At 41.2% G+C, this 27,326-nt stretch overlaps 1 protein-coding gene across 2 annotated transcripts in view; it reads left to right on the top strand.

Moving 5' to 3' along the window:
* The first annotated feature begins 1,528 nt into the window (after positions 1 to 1,528).
* rin3 (Ras and Rab interactor 3) overlaps positions 1,529 to 27,326 on the top strand; it is a 44,398-nt gene continuing 18,600 nt past the window's right edge. Inside the window, exons 1-7 of one of the 2 annotated variants that reach the window (XM_041813088.1) lie at positions 1,529 to 1,747; positions 16,688 to 17,243; positions 18,985 to 19,096; positions 19,194 to 19,266; positions 19,364 to 19,384; positions 21,704 to 21,795; positions 25,051 to 26,038. In XM_041813088.1, coding sequence (XP_041669022.1) covers positions 1,713 to 1,747; positions 16,688 to 17,243; positions 18,985 to 19,096; positions 19,194 to 19,266; positions 19,364 to 19,384; positions 21,704 to 21,795; positions 25,051 to 26,038 — 1,877 coding nt within the window. In that variant the 5' untranslated portion in view covers positions 1,529 to 1,712. The remainder of the gene's footprint in view (positions 1,748 to 16,687; positions 17,244 to 18,984; positions 19,097 to 19,193; positions 19,267 to 19,363; positions 19,385 to 21,703; positions 21,796 to 25,050; positions 26,039 to 27,326) is intronic. The other variant, XM_041813089.1, reaches the window with a different exon arrangement.

The raw sequence follows: 27,326 nt of genomic DNA, 5'->3' as shown, positions 1-27,326 counted from the left end.
GGCAGAGGAAATGCGCCTTGTTTCATAATTTCACAGGAAGTTTCGCTGCCTGTTTAAAGGTTGTTCACATTAATTAGGGGAGAAGAATCAGTGATTTGATATGAGTGTATAAAGCATGGATGTCACCCATGGGTTTCTGAGAAAGTTTTCAGAAGTCAAAACCTCCACAGAGGAAATGTCACCTCCATCTACTCTTTTAGGCCATGTTTGCACAAAAAATGTCCCAGTGAAAAAGAATCACTTTAGTGTGGATTTTCTGTGATTCAAGGTTGTGTTTGTTTGGATTTTTTTCATTGGAGGTACAGTGAAAAGTATTTGCCCCTTTCTTTTTTTGCATTAGCATTCGCTTTAGCAATGTGAGCTTTAGCAATAATAGCTAAATCAACTTAGCTACATAGACAACATAGACAGCTTTGTGAGCTGAGCTTTAGCTACGTAAGCTATGGTGACTGTAGCTAGGTAAGCTACCTTTGCTGGGTTAGAATATTTTCATGGAGGACAAGATTTTGTAATTAGTTGTGCTGTTGTGTCTGACCCTCTCACCTCTTCACCCCCAGGCACAAATCCGTGCTGGAGGACTAGCAAGTTGTGCTCAAACTTAGCCGTATGATTAAATTGTGTTATTATTTTTTTAACATGTTAATGTTTCAAGATCAATCACAAGCATTCGCGCATTAATGTTAACTTTAATATTTAACATTTTAATATTTTTCAGTTGATCAGGGTTGAAGTTGATTTAAAGATATAACCCAAAGAATATAATATAACCCAAACATTTATGTCCTTGTTAACTTTATCATCAGGAAAACTAAAGTGATTCCAGAGGGTTGAGACGGTGCTTCAGCTTCACAATCCTGCCTTTCCCTTTGAGCATGGTTGAGTTCGTCTGCTTTCAGAGGACTGAAATGATGTGAGTCTGATATGTGCTGTGTTTAATGTGTCCAAAGCACTATTTCCTCCTGATTTGGGGCCTTGTAAGGGCAGAAAAACCCTTAAACTACACTGATGTTTAGTCAGAGAGAGCATCAAAGAAACGTTTAGGCAGATAAGAAACCAGAGGAGGAGGAAAGAGAAGACAATCAGTTTTGTAAACATAAAGGGGGTGGAGTGAGGAGAAGAGAGAGATGAAGTTGTGCATTCCTCAGTTTGAAGGGGGAGCATCTGGAAATCTTTACAGAAGAGAGGAGGAGGGGAGAGGGAAGAAGAGGAGGAGACTAACAGAGCATCTGCTGAATATGTAGGCCAAAGGGTCGTATTTCTGCAAATTTTAGAGGCTTTTAATGGCTTTTCAGTGAGAAAGAACATACAAAAATGGGAAAATATGTTCTAATTGTTGGAGAAAGATCTACAAGGACAGGAAAAGGCAGCCACAAGTTTAATCAGTGGGATAAGAAGGGATAATTGCATGAGACAGAAGTTGTAGGAGACCAAAAAAAGACAGCCAAAGAGGAGGGGAAGTCTAACCAAAGTGTTCGGCCTCTTCCTGCCTCTCGATCAGCCCAGGAAGTGGAGGCAGAAACAAAACGAGGGGAGGGCTGACACAGTCAAACATTTTCCCTTTGCCTTGTAGTTTTCCCTTATTCAGTCCTTCACAGATCAAGAGGAGGAAGAGAAGAAAAAAAAGGAGGAGTGTGGAGCAGAGAGGAGGCGGGGCGTTCAATGGAGCTGAGGCAGAGTGACAGAGAGCAGCCGAAGAGTCAATCTGTGGAAATATGATGGAGGCCAGCGTTGTTTCTACAGACACAGGGTGAGTTAATGAGGGGTCTGAGGTAACGTAAAAATACAGAGCAGGAAATGTACTATGTGATCAAGGGGGGATTGTTGTGAAGTGCTATGGAGGGGAGGGGAGGAAGGGGGTCGAAAGTCAGGCAGCCAGAGCAGGAAAACCAGATGTGATGAGTCAGTGACTAATAAATAGGTCAGTGCCTTCTCTGAGAGTTTAAAAAATCCAAATCCTGATCTCTCCCTGCTCCGCTGGATTTGATCATTTTAACTTGAATGACACAAAAAGAGCGTTGCAGTTGTTGCAGAAAGTTTTGAAAGTTGAGATTTATGAGTGAATGTTGCAAGTTTGTGCAAGCAAAAGGCAAACAGACCATTGTAATGCATGACAGCATCTTTGCTCCTCAATTACAAGAATTTGAGTACCTAAACTTTACACTTTAGGCTACACACGTGTGAGAAAATTCTGATTTAAGACCCTTTTTCCTTACAAAATCATGACTTGTCACGTAGATGTAGGAAACACTGATTCTAGTGTGCAGCGTGTGGGTTCTGTTGCTGCTTTTGTTGAAACCATTATGACAAATAGGTCAGACTAATTGCAGGTTATGATGAATTGTATTTTGATCATTTACTCTGAGGCGGAGCTGTGCTGTTTGCCTTTGTGTTTATCCTAAAGGTCAAGTTAGGTCAGCTAACGTTGGGGGTCGGGTAAGGTATTCAGGCTGTTTACTGACTCCCTTAAACGCTCAAGTTCTGCATTTAAATGTGGATATTCAAGTAAAGGAGCCATAGTTTTCACCACTAGATGTACTGTGAATCTATTGATACTTGAATATTATTTGACTTTGTTAAATGGCAAATGTCTGTTAAAGGGATATTTCGGGATTTTTGAAGTTGGGTGGTATGAGGTGTTTGGCTTATAGTAGTGGCGTTAGCCTCCAGTGATTTCTGTGAAAGTTGATCCTGTGATTATTACGAGCTCAGAGAGATCCGGCGCATGGTGGCTGTAGATGGTGACGATTTATCCACGTAGTTTAACAATTTTTACGTAAAAATGCGTCAAGAAAACATGTTGGCTTGCCTGTACGCTGTGTCGAAAACATACAAAGCACTCCATTTGTCCCAGAAAACCCCTCTGTGTCAGGCACTAATTTATGATGCAGCTTTCAGCATTTTATCTCCTTCCGCCTCTGCGCACTGATATCCTCTGATCAGCTGTGTGGGTCTGTGGGCTTCTACAGGGATACCACACCAAGCTAATACCAAGATAATATGCACAATTTTGACGTACCTGGTGATGTAGGTGTGGAAAATGTGAACCCTGGTGTGCCGGTAGTCGAGTGGGTAAGGTGCATGCCATATACACAGGCAACCCAGGTTCAAATCCAGCCCATGGCACTATTTCCTGCATGTCTCTCCCTGCTCTCTCCCCCCTTTCCAACTCTATCCACTGTCCTATCAAATAAAGGCCAAAAATAAATCTTGCTCGGGATCTCTCCTGCTCAAAACTTTCAAATTAAGTTTCTCTGCTCTCATTTTCTGCCTGCTCACTCTCCATCTGAATAAGTTCTTCTTCAGTGTACTCCGATTTATACAAATATCCTCTCTCATCCACATTAAACAGCATATCATCATCACCCAAATCGCACGTTTTATCTTTGTTCTAGCTTGGTGTGGTGATATTATCCCTGTAGAAGTCTGCAGACCCACACAGCTGCTCAGAGGATATCAGTGTGCAGAGGCGGAAGGAGATAAAATGCCAAAAGCTGCGTCGTAAATTAGTGCCGGACAACACAGAGGGGTTTTTGGGTAGAAATTTAGTGCTTTGAATGTTTTCGACACAGCATACAGGCGAGCTAACATATTTTCTTGGCCCTTTTTTATGTAAAACTGGTTAACCTATGAATGAAAATCATCCTGGAGGGTGATTGGTAGTGATTTTACGTGCTGTGCCGATGCTTCTAAGGGTATTTCAAGTATTTCAGGAAGTGTTTCTGCGACGCCCGTACCGAGGCCTGTATTGTTTCAGATGAGTGATGTCATTGGTAATGTCTACAGCCTCGCTGCCTGGTTGTACCACATGACTGGTTCGGCAAGTGGTTCAGATCTTTGTGCGAGGTTTGACAGCAATATAAACCTCATGGGTTACATTTAAAAGGTTTGGTTATGATAGAGGAGATTTTTGGTTAGTTTTGAGTTGTATATTTTGGATAGTTTGGAGAGTAAGACAGTTAAACCAATGCCATTTTCCTAAAGTGACACAGAACACAAATATTACCCCTACTACCATTAATATATTATATGGCGCTGCCAATGTTTATTATGATACATGCATGATATAGCATTGTTATTATAGAAATACACTACATTTATAAACAAATTATAGTCATACATTTTTCTCATTATTCCCAAACAGCTGTTACTGACACTAATCACAGTGCACCACAGAATACATGGTTAAGATCACAGCTGCCTGTTTTGTACACTTTGGCCTGTAGGTGGTTTCTTGTGCACATGAAGCCTCGAGAAATGAACCCTTTTCTGAACCAATTTGCTATTATTATTATTATTATTATTATTATTATTATTGGAAAGCTTCAATGCTTCATGAAGCTTCGTCTCACCATCACTAGTGATTGGATGAGCGTTCTGTCTGTGTCAATCATAACGTACAGTCAGAATGAAGAATCTTGTGATTTTGTGCACTCATTCCCAAAGTCTGGATCGGGACCCACAGATTTGTTGCCAGAGATTTTTTCTGGTTCACCTAAAGTTTTCAGAATTTACAGTATTTAATGTCACATTTATGTCCGCAGTTCACATTATAGCCACCTTGGGGGGTTCCACCTCATAACACTCACCCTGTTCACCCTAATAAAACACAACAACGCTCTACCAGCCAATGGATGGCAAAAGAGCTGGAGTCAGTTGTTGATGCTTGGCTTATAAAAAAAGAAATGCATAGGTCCAGACCAGACAGCCTCTGAAGGCCCAGGTCAAGCATGTGGAGACAGCCTATGTGACGGAGGTTAAGAGGCTTTTTCAAGGCTTGTAAAACAGAAAACACCAGGTTGAGTTAACATTAGCTAGCATCAGCCATTTGCTCAACCATTCACCTGTGGACGGCACAGAAGGCAGACTTGATAAACAACAATTTACAGAAAACAAAGCGTTGGATTGATGGCTTGTACCTTGTAAAAAATGGTTCACCAGAAATAAAGTTTAGGAATCACAGACGTGGTAGGAATTCACAGCTCTAGAGTGAACAAGCCATAGTAGCTGCTACAGTTGCTGACTATTCTTGACTTGGTCAATTAAAACAAACAAACAAAAACTATAGGTTCTATGCAGATGACGTCATGTTACAGTGGAGAACTTCACTGTTTTATGGCCGGACCAACGGTTCAAATAGTGAAAAAATATCGAGTTGCTTTTGAGTCCTGGCAGTAGTGACATATTCAGGCAAAAAAAAGAAGTTTAAAAAGTCCACAGAGAAATGGTGACAGGCATGGGGGACAAAGTACGGTACAGATTGGTTCAGGGGTCTACAGTTTGCCATGGTTGGGTGTTTCCACAGCTGGTGAAGCCTGTCTTGTTGTGACGGAAAATCTGTCTCTTTTAAGAGATCTGGATGATTTAGCTCAGCTCAGTAATGAGAGCAGATCTCTGGCTCCCAAATGACCAGCTGGGCTTTAAAATTTAGATTATATAACAGCAGAGATGTAAGAAAGAAAACCGGTGCTCAAATGGAAGCTAGCTGCCGTGGCTCCCAATAACGAGCCGTTTCGTAGAACTGGCTCATTCGTCACTTGGCTTCTAACCCCACAAAGTTCATTTGGTTAATACTATACTACTATTTTCAGTAAAAGCATATTTGTGACAAAATAAAGGGAGGAAAGCTGTTATAGGGGCACAGCTAGACTCCTCAGAACTTCCCTTTATTTGGCTAGAAGAGGCTAGACGCTATGAGGTCTGCAGGACTGGCTATTTTGTGATATTGCTTGCCTCCAGGCTGGGCTAAACTGGGGAGAAACCACTTATTTTCAAAGGGTAGGGATCTTACTTGGGCTACACAGCGACACAGAGGTTAGCACTGTTGCCTCAGGGCCAAAAGGTTCCTGGTTCATTTCAGGGCCTTTCTGTGTGGAGTTTGCATGCTCCCCCCATGCATGCATGGGCTTTTTTCTGGTACTCTGGCTTCCTCCCACCACCAAAAATGTGCTCATTAGGTTAAGTGGTGACTCTAAATTGGCAGTGGGTGTGAATGTGAGCTAGCTTGGTTGCTTGTCTCTATATCTCTGTCAGCTGTGCGATTAACTTGCCAGTCCAGGGTGTACCCTGCCTCTCACCCAATCACACCTGGGATAGGCCCCAGCCCCCCACGACCCCCAGCAGGATAAGCGGTATAGAAAATGGATGGAGGGATGGAGGGATCATACTCAGTTATGTAGAAATTTACTGATAACCTCAGTAATCCATGTGCATGCAGAGGTTCTCTCATGATACCCTCTGATTTATTCAACTTACTAAAGAACAAAGACAAGAAATGTCATTTTCAAACTGTTAATTTTCCCATTTTTGATATACAAGCATTCAGAATTATATGCCTGCAACACGTTCCACAAAGATTGGGACAGAAGCATGTTTACTACTGTGTTGCGTCAAATTTTCTTCTAATAACATTCAGTGAGCCCCTGAGGACTGAAGATGCCAATTGTTTAAGTAGTGAAAGTCATTTTTTTCCTGTTCTTACTTGATGTACAACTTAAGTTGCTCAACAGAGTGAGGTTTCCCTTGTTGTACTTTGTGCCTCATTGTGCTCCATATTTTTTCAATAGGAATCAGGTATAGACTGCATGAAGGCCAGTCTAGGCCCCGCCCTCTTATACTGTGAAGCCATGCTGTTGTAACTTGTGCAGAATGTGTCTTTGCATTATTACGCTGAAATAACAATGGACGTCCCTAAAAATGGGGTTGATGTGAAAGTGACCCACGCCATGAACACTAATACACCACCACACAAGCAGAAGTTCACTTTTGAACATTGTGTTAATAACATTTTGGATGGTTGTTTTCCTCTTTAGCCTAGAGAAGGAGTGTCCAAACTATGGCCTGGGGGGCAAATGTGGCCCTTGGCCCATTTTGATTTGGCCCCCAGCAATACCTATAACATCAGTGAAAATGGCCCACATTAGAAAATGAAGCTCATGTTTGACTGTAGTGTATATTTGTAAAACAAAACTATACTCATCTACCGATAAGAAAACACAGAGGATAGTAAAGATGGTGTGAATGGATTTGGATTAGTGTGTATTTTTAGCTTCAGCACTAGGCAGCACTACTGTGCTAATTCTGTTAACAAACATTTTGACAGGACAATTTATTGATTCACTTTTTCTGGGGCTCAAACTGAGACAACACTGTAAATTCTCTGGTGAATAGAGCCTCTATCCAGTGATAGCCAGGGCCAACCAGGGCTCAACTGAAATCTGATAGGCCCTCTTAAAATCCTTGAAATGACTTCCTGTTTGTTAACCATTAATTAGCCATTCAAGCACACCCAATCACTAAGCATATCTTTCCCTAAATTGGATTTGCTGACTTCAGTATCATAAAGATGAGATATATGAAAGTGGCCCCACCATTCTTATAGCTGTCAGTATGTGGCCCTCTGTGGAAAAAGTTTGGACACCCCTGGCCTAGAGGACTCAACTGCCTTTATTTCCACCAACAGTATGAAATGTGGACTCCTCAAACCACGTAAATATCCATCATGGTTTTCAATGCAGTGCCACCTGAGGGGTCACAGGCATTCAATGTTGGTTTTCATTCTTTCCCTTAGATACAGAGATTTCTCCAGATTCTCTGAATTGTTTGATGAAATTATGGACTGTTCCACAACTTTCCTTGGCTTTTCATGGCTGTCCCAACTTCTCAGAACCAGTTGCATGTTTAGAATGTTCACAATGTTCAAATTTACCAGTTTGAACATCAGATACCTTGTATTTGTACTGTATTCAGTTGTATATACGCTGTAAAATATTTGCAAATTGCTGTATTCACATTTGAGGCAACGTCCCAATTTTTTTGGAATTAAGGTTTTTCAATGAAGTGGAGCAACGGCATAATATATTTCTTTGCATCTAGTGAAGAAGAATAAAGAAGAAGAAGCGTAAAGTAGCACAAAAGCTGATTGAGAGCTGCAAAAGAGCAAAGAGAGCGTACATGACTGATAAAAAACTATGAAAATATATCATTTATAGAGTCAAAGCAAATATTTTCCAGGATGTCTGAGCAGATTTCTACTGACTGCTACAGTTTCCATCACTATCCCAGATTCAGCTGACAAAACTGTTATTCTTCTTTGCTCTTTCCTGTGAGTTAGAATCACATGTGACGCTCTAACGTCACATGTGATGCTCAGACAGGATTCACTCTGTGGTCATACGATTTCCTCACTTCCACAAGATATTTCTTTATAAACAGAAGGCTGAGCATAAACAGAGAAAAAGCAGAAGCTTTCAAGGCAAAAGTGTCACACCTCTCTGATGCAAATTTTCACCCTGTCTACTATACATTAGAACATCTGTGTACTAAAGGCTTAAAGAAGGGGGGAAAAGCAGCCTTAAAGGCACTGGCAGCGAGTTTACTAAATCTAAAATTGGTCTGACCTTGTTGCACTGTTTTTTCTATCAGAACTGGTCTTTCTGTGGCAATTACAAACACAGCTGATGTAGCATTAAAGCAAGATAGTGGGATTTGTCATGCAGTGCAGGTTTGAAGAGGATCCTAGCAGAGATATGACTCAAATAAGAAAATAGTTGTCACATTTCTGAGGTATTAAAGTTAAACCACCTGACCACAGAGGGGTTTTCTCTGCCTTGTGAAGCTCAGTAGTTTTTTTAACTGTAGCATGTTTGGTAGTGCGGTTAAAAGAAGGAAATACTGTAACCTGGCTCAATATAGTCTGTTAAAAATAAAGTACTTAGCATCTTCTGCTGAAACAGTACTATGAAAAAGTATTTGTCCTCTATAATAGAACAAATTTTAACATGATAAATATGATATGATAAAGACAAAAATAACCTGAGGTAATACAAAATGCAATTTCTAAAAGATGATTTCATCAGTAAAGGGAAAATAGCCATCCAAACCTACCTGGCTCTATGTGAAAACCTAATACCAAAGTGCATTTGCAATTACTGTCAATAAGTCTTTCACATCACTGTGGAGGAATTTTGTCCACTCCTCTTTGCAGATTCATCTAAATTCAGCCACATTGGAGGGTTTTCCAGTTGGAACTGCCTGTGTAAACTTGTACCACTGCATCTCAATTGGATTTAAGTCCGGACTGTGAGTGGGCATCTCCAAAACCTTCATTTTGTTTTGTTTTTTTAGCAATTCAGAGGTGGACTTACTGGTGTGTTTCAGGTCAGTGTTCTGCAGCATAACTTAATCAAACTTGAGCTTGAGGTCATGAACTTTTTTTTTTTTTTTTCCATTTATTGCAACACCAAAAACTTTGTGTAACAAACAAGTACACAAGACATGCAGGCAAACAGAGACAAAGTACAGACGAAGTACAGACAGGCCAGTTGATTTTACAGACTAGTTGATCAGTTGGTCTAAGTAATATATTTAATTGTGTGAGGGAGTGTGTATGAGTGTGTGTGTGTGTGGGTGGGTGTGTATGTGATTGCCTTGAGTTTGTATTTTCTAGGGAGATGTAATCTATGAGCAGGTTTTTCCAATGTGTGATGGTTGTTAAGTGCCGTGATTTCCAGTTCATGAGGATAGTCTTCTTGCCGATAGTTAGCGCCACAAGAAGTAAACGGCTGTGTGTCTTGTCCAGTTGTATTGTGGATATGTTTCCTAGTAAACAGAGGGAGGGACAGAGTGGGATGTGGCAGCCCATGACTTGTGTGATAATGTCTCTGTAATATTTTTCCAGAATTGTTGGACAGGTGTGCAGTGCCAGGTTGCATGAATGTAGGTATCTGTGCAGTATTGTGTGCAGTGTGAACAATATCCAGAGGAGAAGCCCATTTTATGCATTTTTTTGTCCAGTGTTTTTTAAGAGTCTGGCTGAGAAATGGTAAATCTGAGGTATGGATGTCTTTACTAATTTCTTGTTCTATATCTAACCATGTGCTATCTAACTGAGTGGGGTGGGTCCATTTATAGATATATTGGAGTTGATTTGCTAGTGAATAATGGTGAAAATTTGGTGCATTGAGTCCGCCTAATGTTTTTGGTTTCTGAAGTGTGGACAGTTTGATTCTTGGGGGTTTATTTTTCCAGTAAAATTTGTTGATGGATGAATCGAGGGAGGTCATGAACTGATGGCTGGAACCCTGAAGCAGCCAAGCAGCCCTAGACCATCACAATACCACCACATTTGACTGTTTTAATGCCAGATATAACAGGATGCACGCCTGTTCAATTTTTGTTTTGTCAGTCTACAGAATATTTTCCCAAAAGTCTTGGGATCATCAAGATGTTTCTGGCAAATGTCAGACGAGCCTTTGTGTTCTCTTTGCTCAGCAGTGGTTTTGGCCTTGGAACTCTCTCACGACGCCATTTTCGCCCAGTGTCTGTCTTATTGTTGAGTCATGACCCTAACTGAGTCAAGTGAGGCCTTCAGGTCTTTAAATGTTCTGGGTTCTTCTGTGACCTTCTGAATGAGTCGCTGTTGTGTTCTTGGGGTAATTTTGTTTTGCCAGTCACTCCTTGGAGGGTTCACCACAGTTCCAAGTTTTCTCCATTTGTGAATAATGGCTCTCATCGCGGTTTGCTGGAGAATCAAAGCCCTAGAAATTGCTTTATAACCCTTTCCAGACAGATAGATGTCACTGACTCTGCTTCTTATCTTCTGTTACTCATTCACATAGGGCCAGGTGGGTTTGGATGGCTTTTTTCCCTTAGTAAATGAAATCATCATTAAAAAACTGCATTTCGTATTTAATTTGGTTGTCTTAGGAAGAATTCAGATTTCAAGAAAGAGGCAAAAACTTATTTGCAGTACGGTTCTTGCTGCCTTGACCGGCAGAAAGACCACTTTCCTATAACAATGAAAATGATTAATAATTAACCTTTTTTATAAAATGATATTACCGGTGATGGTTCTTCGTCACTGTCTATGAATAATGGATTCATCACTTTTAAATTAAAAATGACTATAGATACAAAATGATTATCAAGGAGTTACATAAAGATAATTTCTAAAGCATAACAGAATTTTCACCAAACCAGTTTAATTTTGGCTACACAAGGAATTGTGTCAGCCAAACATAGCATCTTGTCTGATGGTCAAAAAAGCACCATTTTTGTCTCATCCGACCAAAGAACTTTCTTCCACTGGACCATGGAGTCTCCCACATGCCTGTTGGTGAACTCTAGGCAAGAACTGATATGAGTTTTTTTCAACATTGTCTTTCTCTCCAGTCTCTCCCACCTCAGCACTGAAGCTTGTAACTGCTTCAGAGAAGTCATAGGTGCCTCGGTGGCCTCTCTCACTAGTCTGCTTCTTGCACGCTCAGTTTGTGAGGACGGTCTGATCTAGGCACATTTACACATGGGCCATATTTCCTCCATTTCTTGATGATTGATTTAACTCTCTGGGGGGTGTTCACTGTCTTGGATTTTTTTTATATCCATCCCATGACTTGTACTTTTCACTGAGCTTTTCTTTGAGTTGCCTGGAGTGTTCTTTTGTCTTCATGGTGTAATGGTAGCCAGGAATACTGATTAAGTAGTGACTGGGACTTTCCAGTGTACATTTTAGGACATCCACAGGTCTCAGAGTGAGGTGTCAGGTGTCATATGAAAAAGTATCAGGTCTCAGGAAAAAAGGCGTCAGGTCTCAGAGAAAAGGTGTCACGTCTCAGGAAAAAAGGCATCAGGTCTCAGAAAAAATGGTGTCAGGAAAAAAGCTTCAGGTCTCAGAAAAAAAAGGTCTCAGGTCTCAGGAAAAAAAGCATCAGGTCTCAGAAAAAAAAGGTTTCAGGTCTCATGCCTTTTTCCTGAAGACTTTTTTTCTGAGACCTGACACCCTTTTCTCTGACGCCTTTTTTCCTGAGACCTGAGGCCAGCCTCCAGAAAATTGGCCAATCGGAGAAAAACAGGGGTTTTTCAGGATGCCAGTGCGAGAAACATGAGGAGTTTTTTGAGCTGTAAACCATGTGAAGCTACTACGTGGGTATCAGAGAGATGTGTAAAGCCTTGAAAAAAGGCAAAATACCCCCACGTTAAATGTACACTGTATTATGGACACAGGTGTATTTATACTGCAATCACTTAAGACACAATCACTACACTCAGGTGATCCCCATTTCACTAATTATGAGATTACTAGCACCAACTAGCTAGACCTCTGTTAAATTAGGTCAATCACTTTATTTTATTTTTAATTAATATATAATATTACTTTGTAGAAATATGTTTTCACTTTGACATTAAGAGGGTTTTTTGTACATTAGTTTTGTCAAAAAATATGTATATATTGACAATGAGTGATTTATAAAACCAATTAAGGGTAAAACATCCAAAAGGGTGAATACTTTATTATAGGCACTGTATGCATCATTTACATAACCTGACATGCCAGTTAAACTGTATCTCAAAGGATTTATTTCATATTCATCTGAGCAACACCCCCCAGACAGTGATTGGGAACAGCAGAACCTTTAAAAAAATTCAGAGGGGGACAATGGGACAAACTTTCAGTCCGCCACATTCATGCAGGCCATGAGTAAACTACAAAAACATGAGCTTGACAGGCAGCCATTACTGTTCTTCACTCTCAGTAGAGCCAATTAGTAAATGAAACATCTGAACAATCAACAGTTTTGCTAGATCATCATTTACACAGCTAATGATTCAAACCCAAGTGGTTATAGAAAATGCTCATCTTGTTTCAGGCTGCTGAACACACCTGTAAAGCAGCTGGGATATTTCCACAAACACATGGAAAAATGATTTTCAGCCAGTTGGTGTAAGTTACAGTCACTCTTCTTATGTTTGTTTATAAAAATGCTGAACTGAAGAATGAAGGCAGAGGCATAAGCAGATGTCCCTTTTTAGATTTTAAAAAGTTAAATCATTGTCAGGCGGGTTCCTGGATTACATTAAGGCCTATGTATTCACCCTTTTTTGTCCCTCCAATAGCTCTCTGTAAGAAACTAAAGCCTGCCCTCTTGTACTGATGTGGTCAACATTACTCAGACTATGAACCAGAATGCTGCTGACTTCTTGTCCAGCATCCAGAAAACCAGCAATCATCAGTAAAATCCACTTCATGGAGTTAGAGTCTTGTGCCTAAATGCAGGATTTGTTCTAAACTGATTGATGCCATGTCCTTGTGCATTGGATGCTTGAGTCAACTGTTCCTCATTAGTTTTGGTCCCAAAAAAGACTTCAAAAAGTCCAATAACAATCTAAAGATGTTGGGTTGACAGGCAGAAGTCCTGAAATGGAGATATTGCTGCAGGAAGTGCAAACATGCTTAGATATACAAACAGGGATTTAAACCTGCTTTAGGAATTCAAATACCAAGTTGTAATTCTTAATGCTTATTGTGGACAAACCCCAAAACTGATATCTGAGAGCTCAGACTGGATATAAAGGAGATTTGCGATGCCTTCATCTACGCAGATTGGAATGGTATTGTACCAACAACAAAGACCCCCTATTCAACTGGCAAAATCTACTGTAGTACACTAGTAAACAATAAAACATGGCTTTAATTCTGGTTCAGATTCATGGGAATTACAGCTCTTTTTAAAGATTCAAATTTTTTGTCTCAGCTCAGTGATAAGAGCCACAATTTCAGCTCCTGAATGGCTTTTAACCATTTTGTCTTTTGTATATCTTTAAAACAACAAAAAATGAAACCTCTCAAACAGACCCTACTCTCATGGCTGACAAAGGAGCCATCTCTTAGATCCAGCTCAAATGACAGATTACTACAATCTGTAACTTGAGTCTTAAGTCTAGTTCGTTAGACCAGTGTGAGTGCACTACTCTACACTTGGGCGTGGCACACTCCCTTGGTCCTGGCATGGAGGAACGAGGTGGGCCAAAGCACGGCACAAATGCAAATAAAGGAGCAGTAGCAATATGATTAAACATGACATGACCTGATGTATAGTAGATGCAACTATCCCTCTTAAAGTCCCTGTACGGTGAAATCCAAACTTTGTGTCATAACACACCAGATATGTTGGAATATGGTTGCTGTCACTGCCTTCATTGAAAGTTCACAGCCAGCTACTGCTGTCTTTTTGTTCATTTTGAGGTCAATTTCCCAAATCTATCAGCCACAGTGGCCTATGGGTCATTAAGTATCATGACAGTGAGATTTGTACCAGAAAACAGTACATTTGTATCCACAACCTTTTTTCTTTCTGCTCTGGCACAGAGTCAGGCAGCTGATCAGAAGCATTTTTGTTTAAATTTGAGGGCACTGTATTTCTCCTGAGTGGGTGTGGCTTCAGCTCATTCAACCGACACAACCACACAACTCTAGAGCAGGTTTTACTGCCTCATTTTTCATGATTTTGAAGCTTAATTTGATCAACTTAGAGATGTTTTTCATGACTGCAATTTGGCCTGGTGGTTCATAGCACAGTGGCCTGTCATACAACAAACTTAAAATTAAGATTTTTCTTTTTTTATCACTTTGTCAACAATGCCAGCACAGCGTTTACTTTGGTCTGATGCAGAAGTGGAATGCTTTTAGAAATTTGAGCAGAGGTCAGTAGTGTGATCAGAAGTGTGATGACAAATATGGTGCATGTTACTGTGTCAGAGTAAATGAAGTATGCACAGAAAACAAAATATATATTTTATCCCTGCCAAAATATTGATTTAGAATTTTAACATGAATAATTATTAGTAATAATGTAGTCCAGCTAGTACCCCACAAGTTTATGCTAAATAGTAAATAGTAATACCAAAAAACATGGCACATTTTGTGTTTGTTCCTGATTCCCACTGTTGCATGGGAAGTGATGTTTATTTTAACTAATCAGTGGAGTGACTGGGACCTTCCAGTACGGTGTGCATTGTAGGACATCCACAGGTCTCAGAGTGAGGTGTCAGGTGTCATATGAAAAAGCATTAAGTCCCAGAAAAAAAGGCGCCAGGTCTAAATTAAAAAAAGGCATCAGGTCAAAGGAAAAAAGGTGACAGGAAAAAAGGCATCAGGTCTCAGGAAAAAAAAGTTTCAGGAAAAGACATCAGAAAAAAAGGCATCAAGTCCCAGAAAAAAAGGCGCCAGGTCTAAATAAAAAAGGTGACAGGAAAAAAGGCATCAGGTCTCAGGAAAAAAAAGGTTTCAGGAAAAAAGGCATCAGGAAAAAAGGCATCAAGTTGCAGGAAATAATGCATCAGGAAAAAGCATCAGGTCTCATAAAAAAAGGAGCCAGGTCTCAGGAAAAAGGTGTGAGGTCTTATGCCTTTTTTCCCCGAAGACTTTTTTCCTGAGACCTAACACTCTTTTTCTTGACACCCTTTTTCATGAGACCAGATGCTTTTTCATATGACACCTGACACCTCACTTCGAGACCTTAGGATGTCCTAAAATGTACACCGTACTAGAAGATCCCAGTCACTCTACTGATCAGTTAAAATAAACATCATTTCCCATGCAACAGTGGGAATCAGGAACAAACACAAAATGTGCCAGGTTTTTGGCATCACTATTTACTATTTAGCATAAACTTGTGGGGTACCAGCTGGACTACATTGTACCTTATAATACAGTCACTTAAGACACAATCACTACACTCAGGTGATCCCAATGTTTATTGAGTGTGAGACTACTAGGACCAACTAGCTAGACCTCTGTTGGAATAGGTCGGTCACTTTATTTTATTTTTGATTAATTGACATTACTTTTTAGAAATCTGTTATGAATTATGCACAGAAAACCAAATATATAATTTATTCCTGCCAGAATATTGATTTGGAATTTCAACATGAATATTTATCAGTAATAATGTAGTCCAACTAGTACCACACAAGTTTATATGCTAAATAGTAAATAGTAAAGAATGAGGTAAATATTTAATCAGCTTGGTAAAAAAATAGAATAAAATTAATAAAAGGCACATTTTGTTTTTGTTCCTGATTTCCACTGTTGCATGGGAAATGATGTTTATTTTAACCACTCAGTGGAGTGACTGGGACCTTCCAGTACGGTGTACATTGTAGGACATCCACAGGTCTCAGAGTGAGGTGTCAGATGTCATATGAAAAAGGATTAGGTCCCAGAAAAATAGGAGCCAGGTCTCAGGAAAAGGCATGATCCCATCATCGATCCCGTCCATAGTGATTCGCTACTAGGGAAGCCATGTCTTAATTTATAACTGGATTTGCATTTGTTAATGACTCGACAAGAACCGATAAAATAATAAAACCAAAGACAGGAGTTAGAGTTTCTGTCTGTGCTTTTAAGATAATTTAAAGACCATCAGTTCAATCAGTCTGTCTCTGATTATAAAGGCTAAGCTTATAAATAGACAGCATTGTGTGCTGCTGGATTCCTATCTAACCTCTCGCCTCTCCTTCTTGCTATAAACTGATAATAATTCATCTTTATCATCAAAACAACAGGGTTATCTTGCATAGAAATTAAAGAACAGAGGATGAAAATTGATTTCTGAGTCTTCAGAACAGCAGATAGCAAACAGGATGATATTTTTGCATTGGGCAATAAGAGCTGCATACTTTACTCACATCAGCTGATGAAGTAACACACCTATGAGAAGTTTGAATGTAAAGAAAAGGCTGTATCTGTATCATTCCTGAGGTTTATTTACATCATGTATCACTAAGCGCATGCACTAGGCAGAGCAAACATTAAATCCAGTCTATGTCAGTCTAGGATGAGTGAAATTCTGCAGAGATGCTCCTCGGGGTGTTATTATCTCTGACCTTTAGTTGTTTTTTCCCCTTGCAGCCTCACAAGCCCGCTGACAGGAGCACTCGACACTCCATCCATCACCTCCGTCACTCCACCTTCCCTGCCCTCCTCCCTGCCTCCAGCTCGACCATGTCGACCCAAACCGCCTCCTCCTCCTGCACCCAAATCCTCCCAGCTCCCCTCTGCTCCTCCTCCGCCTACGTCCACTCCCCTGTCACTTCTTCCTGCCTCCAAACCTTCCCTCCCTCTATCCCCAAACCCTATACCTGCCACAAATTCATCCAACACTCCTCCCCCATCTCTCCCTCCTCCTCTCTCCCCAGCTCCAGCGTCTCCGGCACCTCTGCTCCCTCTCCAGCTGAATCCGGCCTCTGATCCGACTCCCTCTCTTATTTCTCCTCCTCTTTCTGCTCCTTTATCGCCAACTATCTCATCTGTTCCTCCTCCCAATCCTCCTGCTGTCCCACCATCCTCCCAAACTCCCAGCAATCTGAGTCCGATTGATAGGCTGGTTGGGAGCGCCTCGGTGTGGCAGCCTAAAGGACTCGGCCAAGAGAAAATCACAAGTATACTGGAGAAAGAGACGTCTGGGGTGAGACAAACACATATATTTACTCTGTTTTAACCTCAAATCTATGAATTACAGTTAAAGATTAAACCCCCTACAAAGAACAGCAACGAAAACACACTGAAAGGAACATATTAATCCCACCACCAGAGGGCTCTCAATCAAAACAGCAACAAAAAGATGACATCATGGTAACCCTCCGATGACAATGAACTGACACAGAAGTTCCTTATTCCTATGAGTGAAACAATGTTGTGCCATTAAAGAGCAGTGACTCTCTTGGAGTAACTCTTTGTTTCAAGTCAGAAATTTTAATCCGGCATGGTTGTTGTTATAAATCTGCAGGATTTGGGAATGCAAAGTGTTAAATTCATCTGTTGATACACCCTCCAACCCTCATATGGTTATGAGTCGGGTAGAGATTGCAGTGGCCGACTGAGATTCCTCAGGATTTTGTCCGGGCTCAGCCTTGGAGATAGTGTGAGGAGCTCAGACATCCAAGGAGAGCTCAGAGTAGAGCCGCTGCTCCTTCACATTGAAAGGAGCCAGCTGAGGTGGTTCAGACATCTGATTATGATACGTCCTAGTCACGTCACTATGGAGGTCTTTCAGGCACATCCAGCACGGAGGAGACCAGGGGCTAACCCAGGGCTCACTGGAGGGATTGGTTATCCCATGTGGCCTGGGAACGCCTTGGAAAATCTCCCCGCTGGTATCTCCTTCAAGCTTGGTAACCTGACGCGCCAGATGGATGTGCGTGTTTAACACATCCATCTGGCAAACCTCCCGAAGACGCTGTTTGGGAAAGGGCAGAGCCTTTGAAAAAAAATTCTGAGGGTGATTGGATGAATGTTCTGTCACATCTTCAATCAGAGCAACAAAACACGTGACGTCATAGCCACTATCCAGGAGTAAACTCCATAAAGAACTGCATAACGCCATCCATGGCGACTGTAGACATGTCAGTACATAACTTTTGTCGTTTTTGAAAAGAAAACAACTCACTGCTGTTCTTTGTTCTTCTTTTAGCAAAGAAATGTCATCAAGTTCTGATAAAACTGGCACTTTAGCAGCATCCACGCTAATCTCTTCTACCATAATTACACCGGCCTCTTCTTGCTGCTTGCTTACGTCACAATTCCGCCCAAAAGTACAGCCCCTCGATGCTGATTGGCCCTGGCACTTTCTAAGCGGACCGAAACGGTTCAGATGGGAGCTTTGCAAGACGGATTCGCCAGTGAGAAACATGGATACAGGCGTATCCATCTGCTTTGGAATCCATCCATCTGTACAGTATCTTAGCTCTTCGTAGAATTGCACACTTGTAGACAGAGATCTCAGATTTTGTTTCTGGAATCTGGGTGAGCCACTCTCCCTGTTTGGGGGGTGCAGTCGCAGGTGCTCTGCCCTGTAGATATATACCTGGGAGAAAATCTGGCCCCTGCCTCAAATAGGTGCAAACTGGCCCGCCCTTTACCCTTGGTCAAACACAACTTGACTGCACTGTTCATTGTCCCCTTTTAAAGGTCTTCCAAATCATTTATATTTTATGTTGATACACACAGTATATAGCCAGTCTGTTTGCATCAGTAGTAATTGGCTCTGCTATTGTATATACAGTACATAATAATAGCTACCAATACGAATAGAATATGTAAAAATCTGTTAAACCAATATCATGAATTTATGTCGAATAAAATCATATGAATAGTATAGTACTTGAGTCTGACCTTAAAGCTGTAATGTCCCTTGTCGATACTTGCAGGCGTTCCTGGTCCACAGCACAGAAAGCGAGGGTGTGAAGCTGTCAGTACGGCTGCCTGATGAAGATGAGACACCACTTTTACACAACCTGCAGGTCAAACAACACAAAGCATGTAGGTTTTACATAGAGCAGCTTTTGTTTCACTTCAAAAATACAAAATGCAGGATTAGAAAGAAGAGTAGTGGGTGACTTTGTTGTTTCTGTCTCAGTTCTCCACTTAGAAGGCTCCAGTCTGGTTTTCGATGACATCTTTAAACTGATCTCCTTCTACTGTGTCAGCAGGTAACACAACAATTACACATTCAAGTGCATAAATGTACAGTATGCATGCACGCAAGACAACAGTTATGTGACAGGATATTTACGTCTACATCCACAGCCATCCAGCTAAGGAACAGCAGTATGTTAAGAACAGAGTATCCACTGGTCTTTTTTGTCTTTCCAAAATGGTCGGCAGTCCTCAAGAATTCTGAGAGGCATCTGGCTGCAGCCCTCGAGCAAACCTCTACGCTGGGGCGTTCAGCTGGAGACCTCTACACTGGAGCGAAACCTCTGCGCTCGGGCATGATGTAAATTGCCCAAGCCATGGACCTCTACCCTGGGGCGATGACGTATTTCACCCGTGACAAAATTTCAGCTTTATCTGCTTGCCGACAGGCTGACCCTAAATCTAACCAGTCAGGTTTTAATGCCTAAATCTAACCACTTGGATTTTAATGCCTAAATCTAACCACTCGGATTTTAACGCCTAAACTGAAGCAATCAGGTTTTAATAGCGTAGACCCGTACGCTGGGCGAAGCCCCGGCGTAGGGGTCAGAGTGTGCTGCTGCACGCCCCACCATAGACCCATAAGCCCCAGCGTACGGGGCTATGCTAAGGTCTTATAAGCACATTGTTGTAGTCATGCTAACAACAGCTAACACACTGCACGCCCCAGCGTAGGCTTGGGCAATGACGTCACGCTGCAGCGCAGAGGTTTCGCCCCAGCGTAGAGGTTTGCTGAGGGCTGCAGCCAGACCCTCTTGAGAATTCCGGACATTTAGAATAACTATCGGAAAATTGGTTTAGAAATGCATTTGTGACCAAAAACCTGCATTTAACAGCATCAAAACATATAGAAACAGAAACGGTATGATATAGCTTCATATGCGCTAAAACAGAACTGGGGACACATTTTTCTTCCCGAACCTGACCTAGAACAAGACGAAAGAATCCAAGCTGACAGAAAATCCAAGAGTTTTTACCTTTTTATTTGTCTTTGTGTAGGTTGTTTAACATATTGAAAACTGTGAGCTGTTCCTTACTAACCTGCAGTCAGTTGCACGGTATACACCTACGTTAAACACATAAACAATAACAGCACTTAGCTTTACATTAGCTGTTAGCTCTAAGTTTGCCCAGTAGCACATTAGCTGCTACCATAACTCAGCACCAGTGGTCTGTTTACTAGAAATCACATAAAAACTCTGCATTATAAATGACAGTTGAGTCTTGCTGTCAATTGTTCCATATTAGCCCTCATAAACTGATGATCTCAACTGTAACTTCCACTAAACCAGTCAAATCCTACCATCCTGGTTTCTTTAGAGTAGTTCTGAAGAAAGACAAAGGGATCCATTATGGATCGATAAGTACAGTCCTCCTCTCATGAATTTTTTTTCTCATGTAGCTGCTGCTGTCTAGCTAGGATGCCGGTAGCGGGAACACGTAGCTTTGGAGAAGTGAGCTGGTGCTGTTGCCATCGGCCCTAACAATCTTTGCCTTTTCTATGACATGATTCTGCATTGAATACACTTTCACTTCCTCAGAGAATTGATCAAAGATAGATTTACCCACACTTCGAACCTTCACTACAACTCTTCGCTCGGACAAGGCAAATTCTTATCCCAGCCACTGCATCAGTGTTTATGCCACTCAGCCATCTCCAGTTCCCTTTGTTTTGGCTTCTATATTACCTACACCAATGACGGTTTTAAACTCCTCCCACAGAGTTGATTTCCTGGAGATGGGGTTTGTTTGACGCCATCCACTCTGGTCACATGAATATTCACTGCCTGTATTATACAGCCCACATAATCAACCTCAGCACCTATAGAAGTAGGTTGTAGTGAAATTACTTTGACTTTATGTTAATCTAAATTTATATTAAATGATTCTTGCAACATATTTCATAGGTAACACAGTAACTTGACTATTTATTTATTTGGTAAAGACCTCCCACCTGTGAAACAGGCTGAAGACCAATAAATACCAGCTAACAGAAACTCTGGTAGAGAAGAAGGGCTAATTTGCTTTTTGACCTTGATCTTGCACCTCTAAAATCAGTTTATACTTTGGTCAGATTGGTAATTTGTGCTAAATTTGAAAAAAAAAAAAATTACTTTAATCATTTTTGAGACACCATGATCACAGTATTTGCCGAACAGGAAGATGGATGACAGATTGAGAACCTGATACTGTAACAGCTCTGGTCCCTGGCTATCACTGCCACCAAAGCTTAGAAAACAGGACTTTATATATGCATTCACATGTGATGACATACATTTGAGTCATGCATATAACCTAGGGCTTCATACACATTCGTACATGTACAAGCACATGTACACACACTACATTCACACAGTATGCATGGATAAACTCACAGCACAAAGAATAAGGGATCGTTTTAGGTGTCTTGTAATTAAAACTCTCTCTTTACTCTTAATTCTCCTTGTTCAGGGACATCTTGGCTGTCTCACTGAGGTTACCACAGGCTATCACCACGGCAACCAATAAAGAAGAGCTGGAGGTCATCTCTGCTATGGGAGCAGGTATATAAATCTACACTGTTAGTGCACTGTGTGCATTCATTCTGTAGAAGAATAAGAGGAGGGCACAGTAGTAAAAACCAGTCATAAAATGCAGCAGTAACATTTCTTAACAGTGGTGTGTCATAAATAAGAAACATAAAGTGAACATATATGAATGACAGCATGGTGATGACTTTTAAAATATGAAAGATAAAAAAACAGGAATAAACAACATGAAAAATGCATTAATATATTTGTTTTTGGCATATCAGATGTGTAAAGTTTGCATGGCAAAATATTTATGTCACATGGGCTTTTAAAGGGGACATATTTTACCTTTTTAAGACAAGATTATATCGGTCTCAGAGGTCCCAAAAACATGCCTGTGATGGTTTGTTGCTCCAATATTGGATTTTTGTATGTTTAAAACCCCTTTGTTTCAGACCTGCTCAGAGCAAGCTGTTTCTGTCTGTAGCTTTAAATGTTACTGAGCTGTCTGACTCCTCTCGGGAAATGGATACGGCACTTCTGCTGTTACAATGTTATTTAGCAGACTTTTAACCAAAGTTAAGCCCAAGGGCCTAAACTGTACTTGGATTATACACTGACTGGGATTTGAACCATCAATCTCAGACCAAGGTCAGCAGGGTAATCCACTGAGCTATCCAACATTAGGAGAAGATCAGGGTGGAACTTTGTTCTAAGCGGGGAGGGCCAACCAAACCAGGGGCGGTGCTAACTCCCCACATGACATCATGAGGGAAAAATCTGAGAATGGCTTGTTTCAGCACACATTTTCTGAAAGGTGGAGAAAGGGGGGGATTTTTCTGGTATTTGAGGGGATTGTGGACAGGCCAGGGGCAAATATTTTTGTTAGAAAAGCCTGAAAAAGGGAATTTTGCATAATATGTCCCCTTTAAATGTATGTATGTTAATATAAACCAAAACAAAAACAACAAACAAATATATATTTCCATTGTAGCAGAGTTAGTACTTATAAGGCATATTTTGGTTTTCATAGCAAGCCTGGCACAGTCAGATGGTAGCTAGGTACTTTTGAGTCACATGTGCAGGACAGCAATTGTCAAAGGCAGTGACTTCTTACAGTTTTTTGTGGAAGCACAGCATCCACAAATCAAAACAAGCATCAAATCTCATGATACAAACACCTACATTCAGTTATAAATGTTATTTTTTTCTGTTCATAACCTCTGTGTGAAACTTGTGATGCAGCTGGAAAGATAAATTCTCCCACACTGATTGGTTAAGAAAGGAGAGACCGAAAAACAGTGAGCAAAACTTTTTGGAGCCCCACTCTCTTTTCAAAAATGATCTTTTACGATCTGAAAATCCCCCAAAATATAAAAAAGAGTTGATAAATATATATAGATAATATTTATATTTATAGATAGATAGATAGATAGATAGATAGATAGATAGATAGATAGATAAAAACTTCTGCGTGCTCCAGTTTTTTGCTTTGCTGTCATATCCAGTAGAAACAAAAGAGAACAGCTCAATAGGGCAGTAGACTTTACAAGAGTTCAAATGGCTCTATATTCTGTCATCGAACACTGAAAACCTGACACTTTTGACTTTGCAGCAGTCATCAATACAAAAAGCAGTTGCTAAAAAATGCTGTTTGTTCAGCAGTCTTATTTAAAGTACTCTGGGGGATATGTTTAAAATCAGTCTCACAAAATGTTCCACTCTGGCAGCCATCTGTAACCTGCTGTTTAGGCACAATAACAACAACTTAAGTATCCATAGCCTATTGTTTATTATGGACTGAGTAACTCTGAGTGTGTTTGATATTTGAAACTGCATTGATGCAATTCTGAGAGGGACCTGGATGCAGCCATAGACCTCCACTTTATACCGGAAGTCGAATTTCACCTTCTAATACCGGAAGTCATTTGAACCGAACATTTTCTTTGTGCATAGTTGCCATATTAATAGAGTCAGGTCTGCCACATAAGGAAATACAAGTAGACAAAAAATATGTGAGTTTTCAGACTAACAAGCACAGCGATTACATAACATTAATTTTGATATATCGATTCATGATCCAAATTCAAGTATCACTTTGCACCGACATAATATGTGACGGGAGATTGGCTGGCTGCCTTGACGCCGATGTCGCCGCCATGTTGCCAGAGGCAAGTCTACTATGTAATTCAATACAGTAGACAAGGATGGTGCAAGTTTTCGTAATCAAAAGGGTTGCACGGCACTCATGATGAGTGCCGTGCAACCCTGGTTGGTCCAGATGGATGGAGTAGTGGATGGTTGGTGGATGGCCACCATGTCCCAACAAGGCTGTGATGTCAGCAAGGAGGTGGTGGAGTCATGTTTTGGGCTGGAATCATGGGGAGAGAGCTGGTGGGCCCCTTTAGGGTCTTTGGCGGTGTGAAAATGACCTCGGCAAAATATATAGAGTTTCTGACTGACCACTTTCTTCTGTGGTACAAAAACAAGAACAGTGCCTTCTGTGGCAAAATGATCTTCACGCATGACAATGCACCATCTCATGCTGCAAAGAATCCCTCTGTGTCATTGGCTGCTATGGGCATAAAAGGAGAGAAACTCATGGTGTGGCCCCCATCCTCCCCTAACCTCAACCCTGTTGGGAACCTTTGGAGCATCCTCAAGCTAAAGATCTATGAAAGTGGGAGGCAGTTCACATCAAAACAGCAGCTCTGGGAGGATATTCTGACATCTTGTAAAGAAATTCAAGCAGAAACTCTCCAAAAACTCACAAGTTCAATGGATGCAAGAATAGTGAAGGTGATATCAAAGAAGGGCTCCTATGTTAACATGGAACTTGGCCTGTTAAGATGTTTTTGATTGAAATAGCTTTGATTTCAATAAATATGACCTCCTAATGCTGCAAATTCAACAAATGACCATTTTCAGTTATTTAGAATCTATAAAATTTTCTAAAACTCTGTTGTGCATAATAATGTGGAACAGGGCATTTTGGGTTTTTTAATTTGGGGAAAAATATAGTTATCTTAGGGAGGTTTGTTTGATAAAATCTGAATTATGCTCTAAGAGTTGGTTACTTGAAAATTATATTTACTGTTATTTGTATTAATATTTAGGAAAATCGGAGAAACATATTATTTGCATAATAATTTGGAACGTGGTGTATGCGTATGAATGTAGTTGATGAGCTCTTCCATACATGCAGTAAGTATAACCAAAATAAAGGAGGATAATAAGTGATGAGTTTTGTTACAGAAACTTTTCTAATACTGGCTGTATGTGCTGCAGATTTCTGGACATCTGATGTGAACCAGCAGCCAATGAGCAAGGAGCTGGACTTGGATGAGAGCCACAGCAGACTGTTCTTGTATGTAAACCCAGTGATTGTAGATGAGACACCCAATAAAGACCCAAACCCCTCGTCTATCTCTAAACCTGAGATCATGACCAGTCAGAACATCCCAGTTGCTCTGCAGAACGGAGAAGCTCCACAGAAGGTCAGCACAGAGACTAAAACCACACCAAACATGGAGATAAAATACAAACGACCTCCGCCCAGACCCCCCAGCCTGAGCTCAGGGTCTGGGGCAGGCCTCCTCTTCTCCTCTCCCCCCATGCCTCACACTTTATCTGTAACCACAACAGCTGAGAGAAAAGAGGAAGGAAGGGGAGGAGTAGGGGAGAGAGAAGAGAGGAAGTCAATGTCAACATCACCTCCTCCGTCACGGCCTCCTGTTCCCCTGCAGAGCCGAGCCGCTCCTCCTCTGCCTCCTGCTCCTCTCCGTCGCACCTCCTCCAGGAAAGGCAGTGACCGAGATGCTGCTGAAGGGAGGGAGAGAGAGAAGGGACAAAATCCTGCAAAGAAAACAGAGAGAGAGGGGGGAGGAGAGGCGAAAACTGGAAGTAAATCAGGTCTGCTGAGTGAACACGAGAACAGTGGCCAACACAAAGAGGAGGAAGAGAAAAAAGACGAGCAGGAAAATAAAGAAGACAAAAACAAACCGCCAGTAATCAAGAAACCGTCCCGTCCCATCCCTCCACCCAGGAGGAAACCATCCTCACCAGACGTACCTGTGCAGCCCAACCAGGCAGGAGGAGGAGGAACCAATCAGAGCGCAGGGATGAGAGTCCCTCCTCCCTCCCCGGCCCGACGGCCAGATGTGTCCCTGTACTCACCGCAGGGGGGAGCTGTGCTGGGAACAGACCCCGACTCATGCTCCACCAGCAGCACAGAGGAAGAAGGAGAGCAGAGCCAGGAGCACGAGCAGAACCCCAGGTGAGTCTGGATTGGCTGCCTTGGAGCTCTGTTTATGAATCTCCGCCTACCTAATCCAAATTTATCAGCATTTAAAACCTAAAACCAATACTACTAACTTCATATAATGATGGACAACGTGTCTCTGCCTTCTCTTGTTGTACAAAAGTGAAGCCAAAACACCATCTGCAACAAGCACTTAAATGATGTGAGCTAGCATTAGCAATAAAATTAGCTTAATTCCTATTGTAGTGTCCTGATAGACAGGTCAATGCTAGGGATGCATGGCATAGAGTGTTTGCACATTGTGCATCCCTAGTTGAAAGTGACCCACAAGTGCAGTTCTGCAGCAGTGTGTCGTTGATAGACTTGTTTATAATAGCACACTTGTAGCTGATTTTAATGTCCTTGCTATGGGCTGAGCAGTTTGTGGCCTTAAGACAATAACCACTTGATAAATCTCAGCATGAAATGTCCTGGACAACAAAGTACAACATAGTATTCATCAAATGATAACTTTATTTATCAGTCCTAATGCCTGGTTTCTCTGCAGGGTTTACGTTGTTGGCAGATCATATCAAAGTGAGGAAGTGATTTCTAAGAGAAGTTTTGTGCTTTTTATGGTTGTGCCAACCATTTGAAATATAGAAAAAGAATAATATCTCAAGCTACTTTTAAGTTTTTAGGAAGTGCCACATTAAAGCCAAAAGTTTAAAATACTCATGGAGAAATATTAAAAACCTCCGCTTAAAGCCAGGAGGAGCAGTGTCAGACAGTATGGTCCATATCCACTCAGCCGTCTGGTTTTGATCGCACTTGTGTTTCCACAATCAATGCCCATTATTATGATTGGACCTACTCAACAAATCATTTGGCTCAACTCAGTTAAAAGAGCCAGTCTTTTGGCTCACAAATAGGCTTTTCAGACCAGCAGGGCTGGGTCGGTTCCTGAACCTAATTTTTAACCGTCAGTGCGTTCAAACTGGGAAAAATTACCTTCTGAACCTGAAAAGTTAGTTCTCAGCTGGCACCAAAAATAGTTGGTTCCTTCTTGGGAACCGTGAAATCGTCAGTGGACATATCATATTCTAGGTTGTGAAAAAGAGCAGAAAATGTAGAAAAAGTTGTCTGCTGAGGAGAAAAAATGTTTGGTTGTGATCTGGGCATCGACAGAATTCCAGGTGAAGCTGGAGAGTAGTACAAGGGAGAGCAAGTTATATGCCAAACTAGCGGAAGAGATAGCTAAGGCTGGGTTCACCTTAACAACAGACCAAATAATTAACTCAAGAAACTGATGAAGGAATACCGG

Source organism: Cheilinus undulatus, linkage group 18 (assembly GCF_018320785.1).
Source record: "Cheilinus undulatus linkage group 18, ASM1832078v1, whole genome shotgun sequence".
Classification (NCBI taxonomy): Eukaryota; Metazoa; Chordata; class Actinopteri; order Labriformes; family Labridae; genus Cheilinus; species Cheilinus undulatus.
This window is presented reverse-complemented; position numbering and strand designations above follow the sequence as displayed.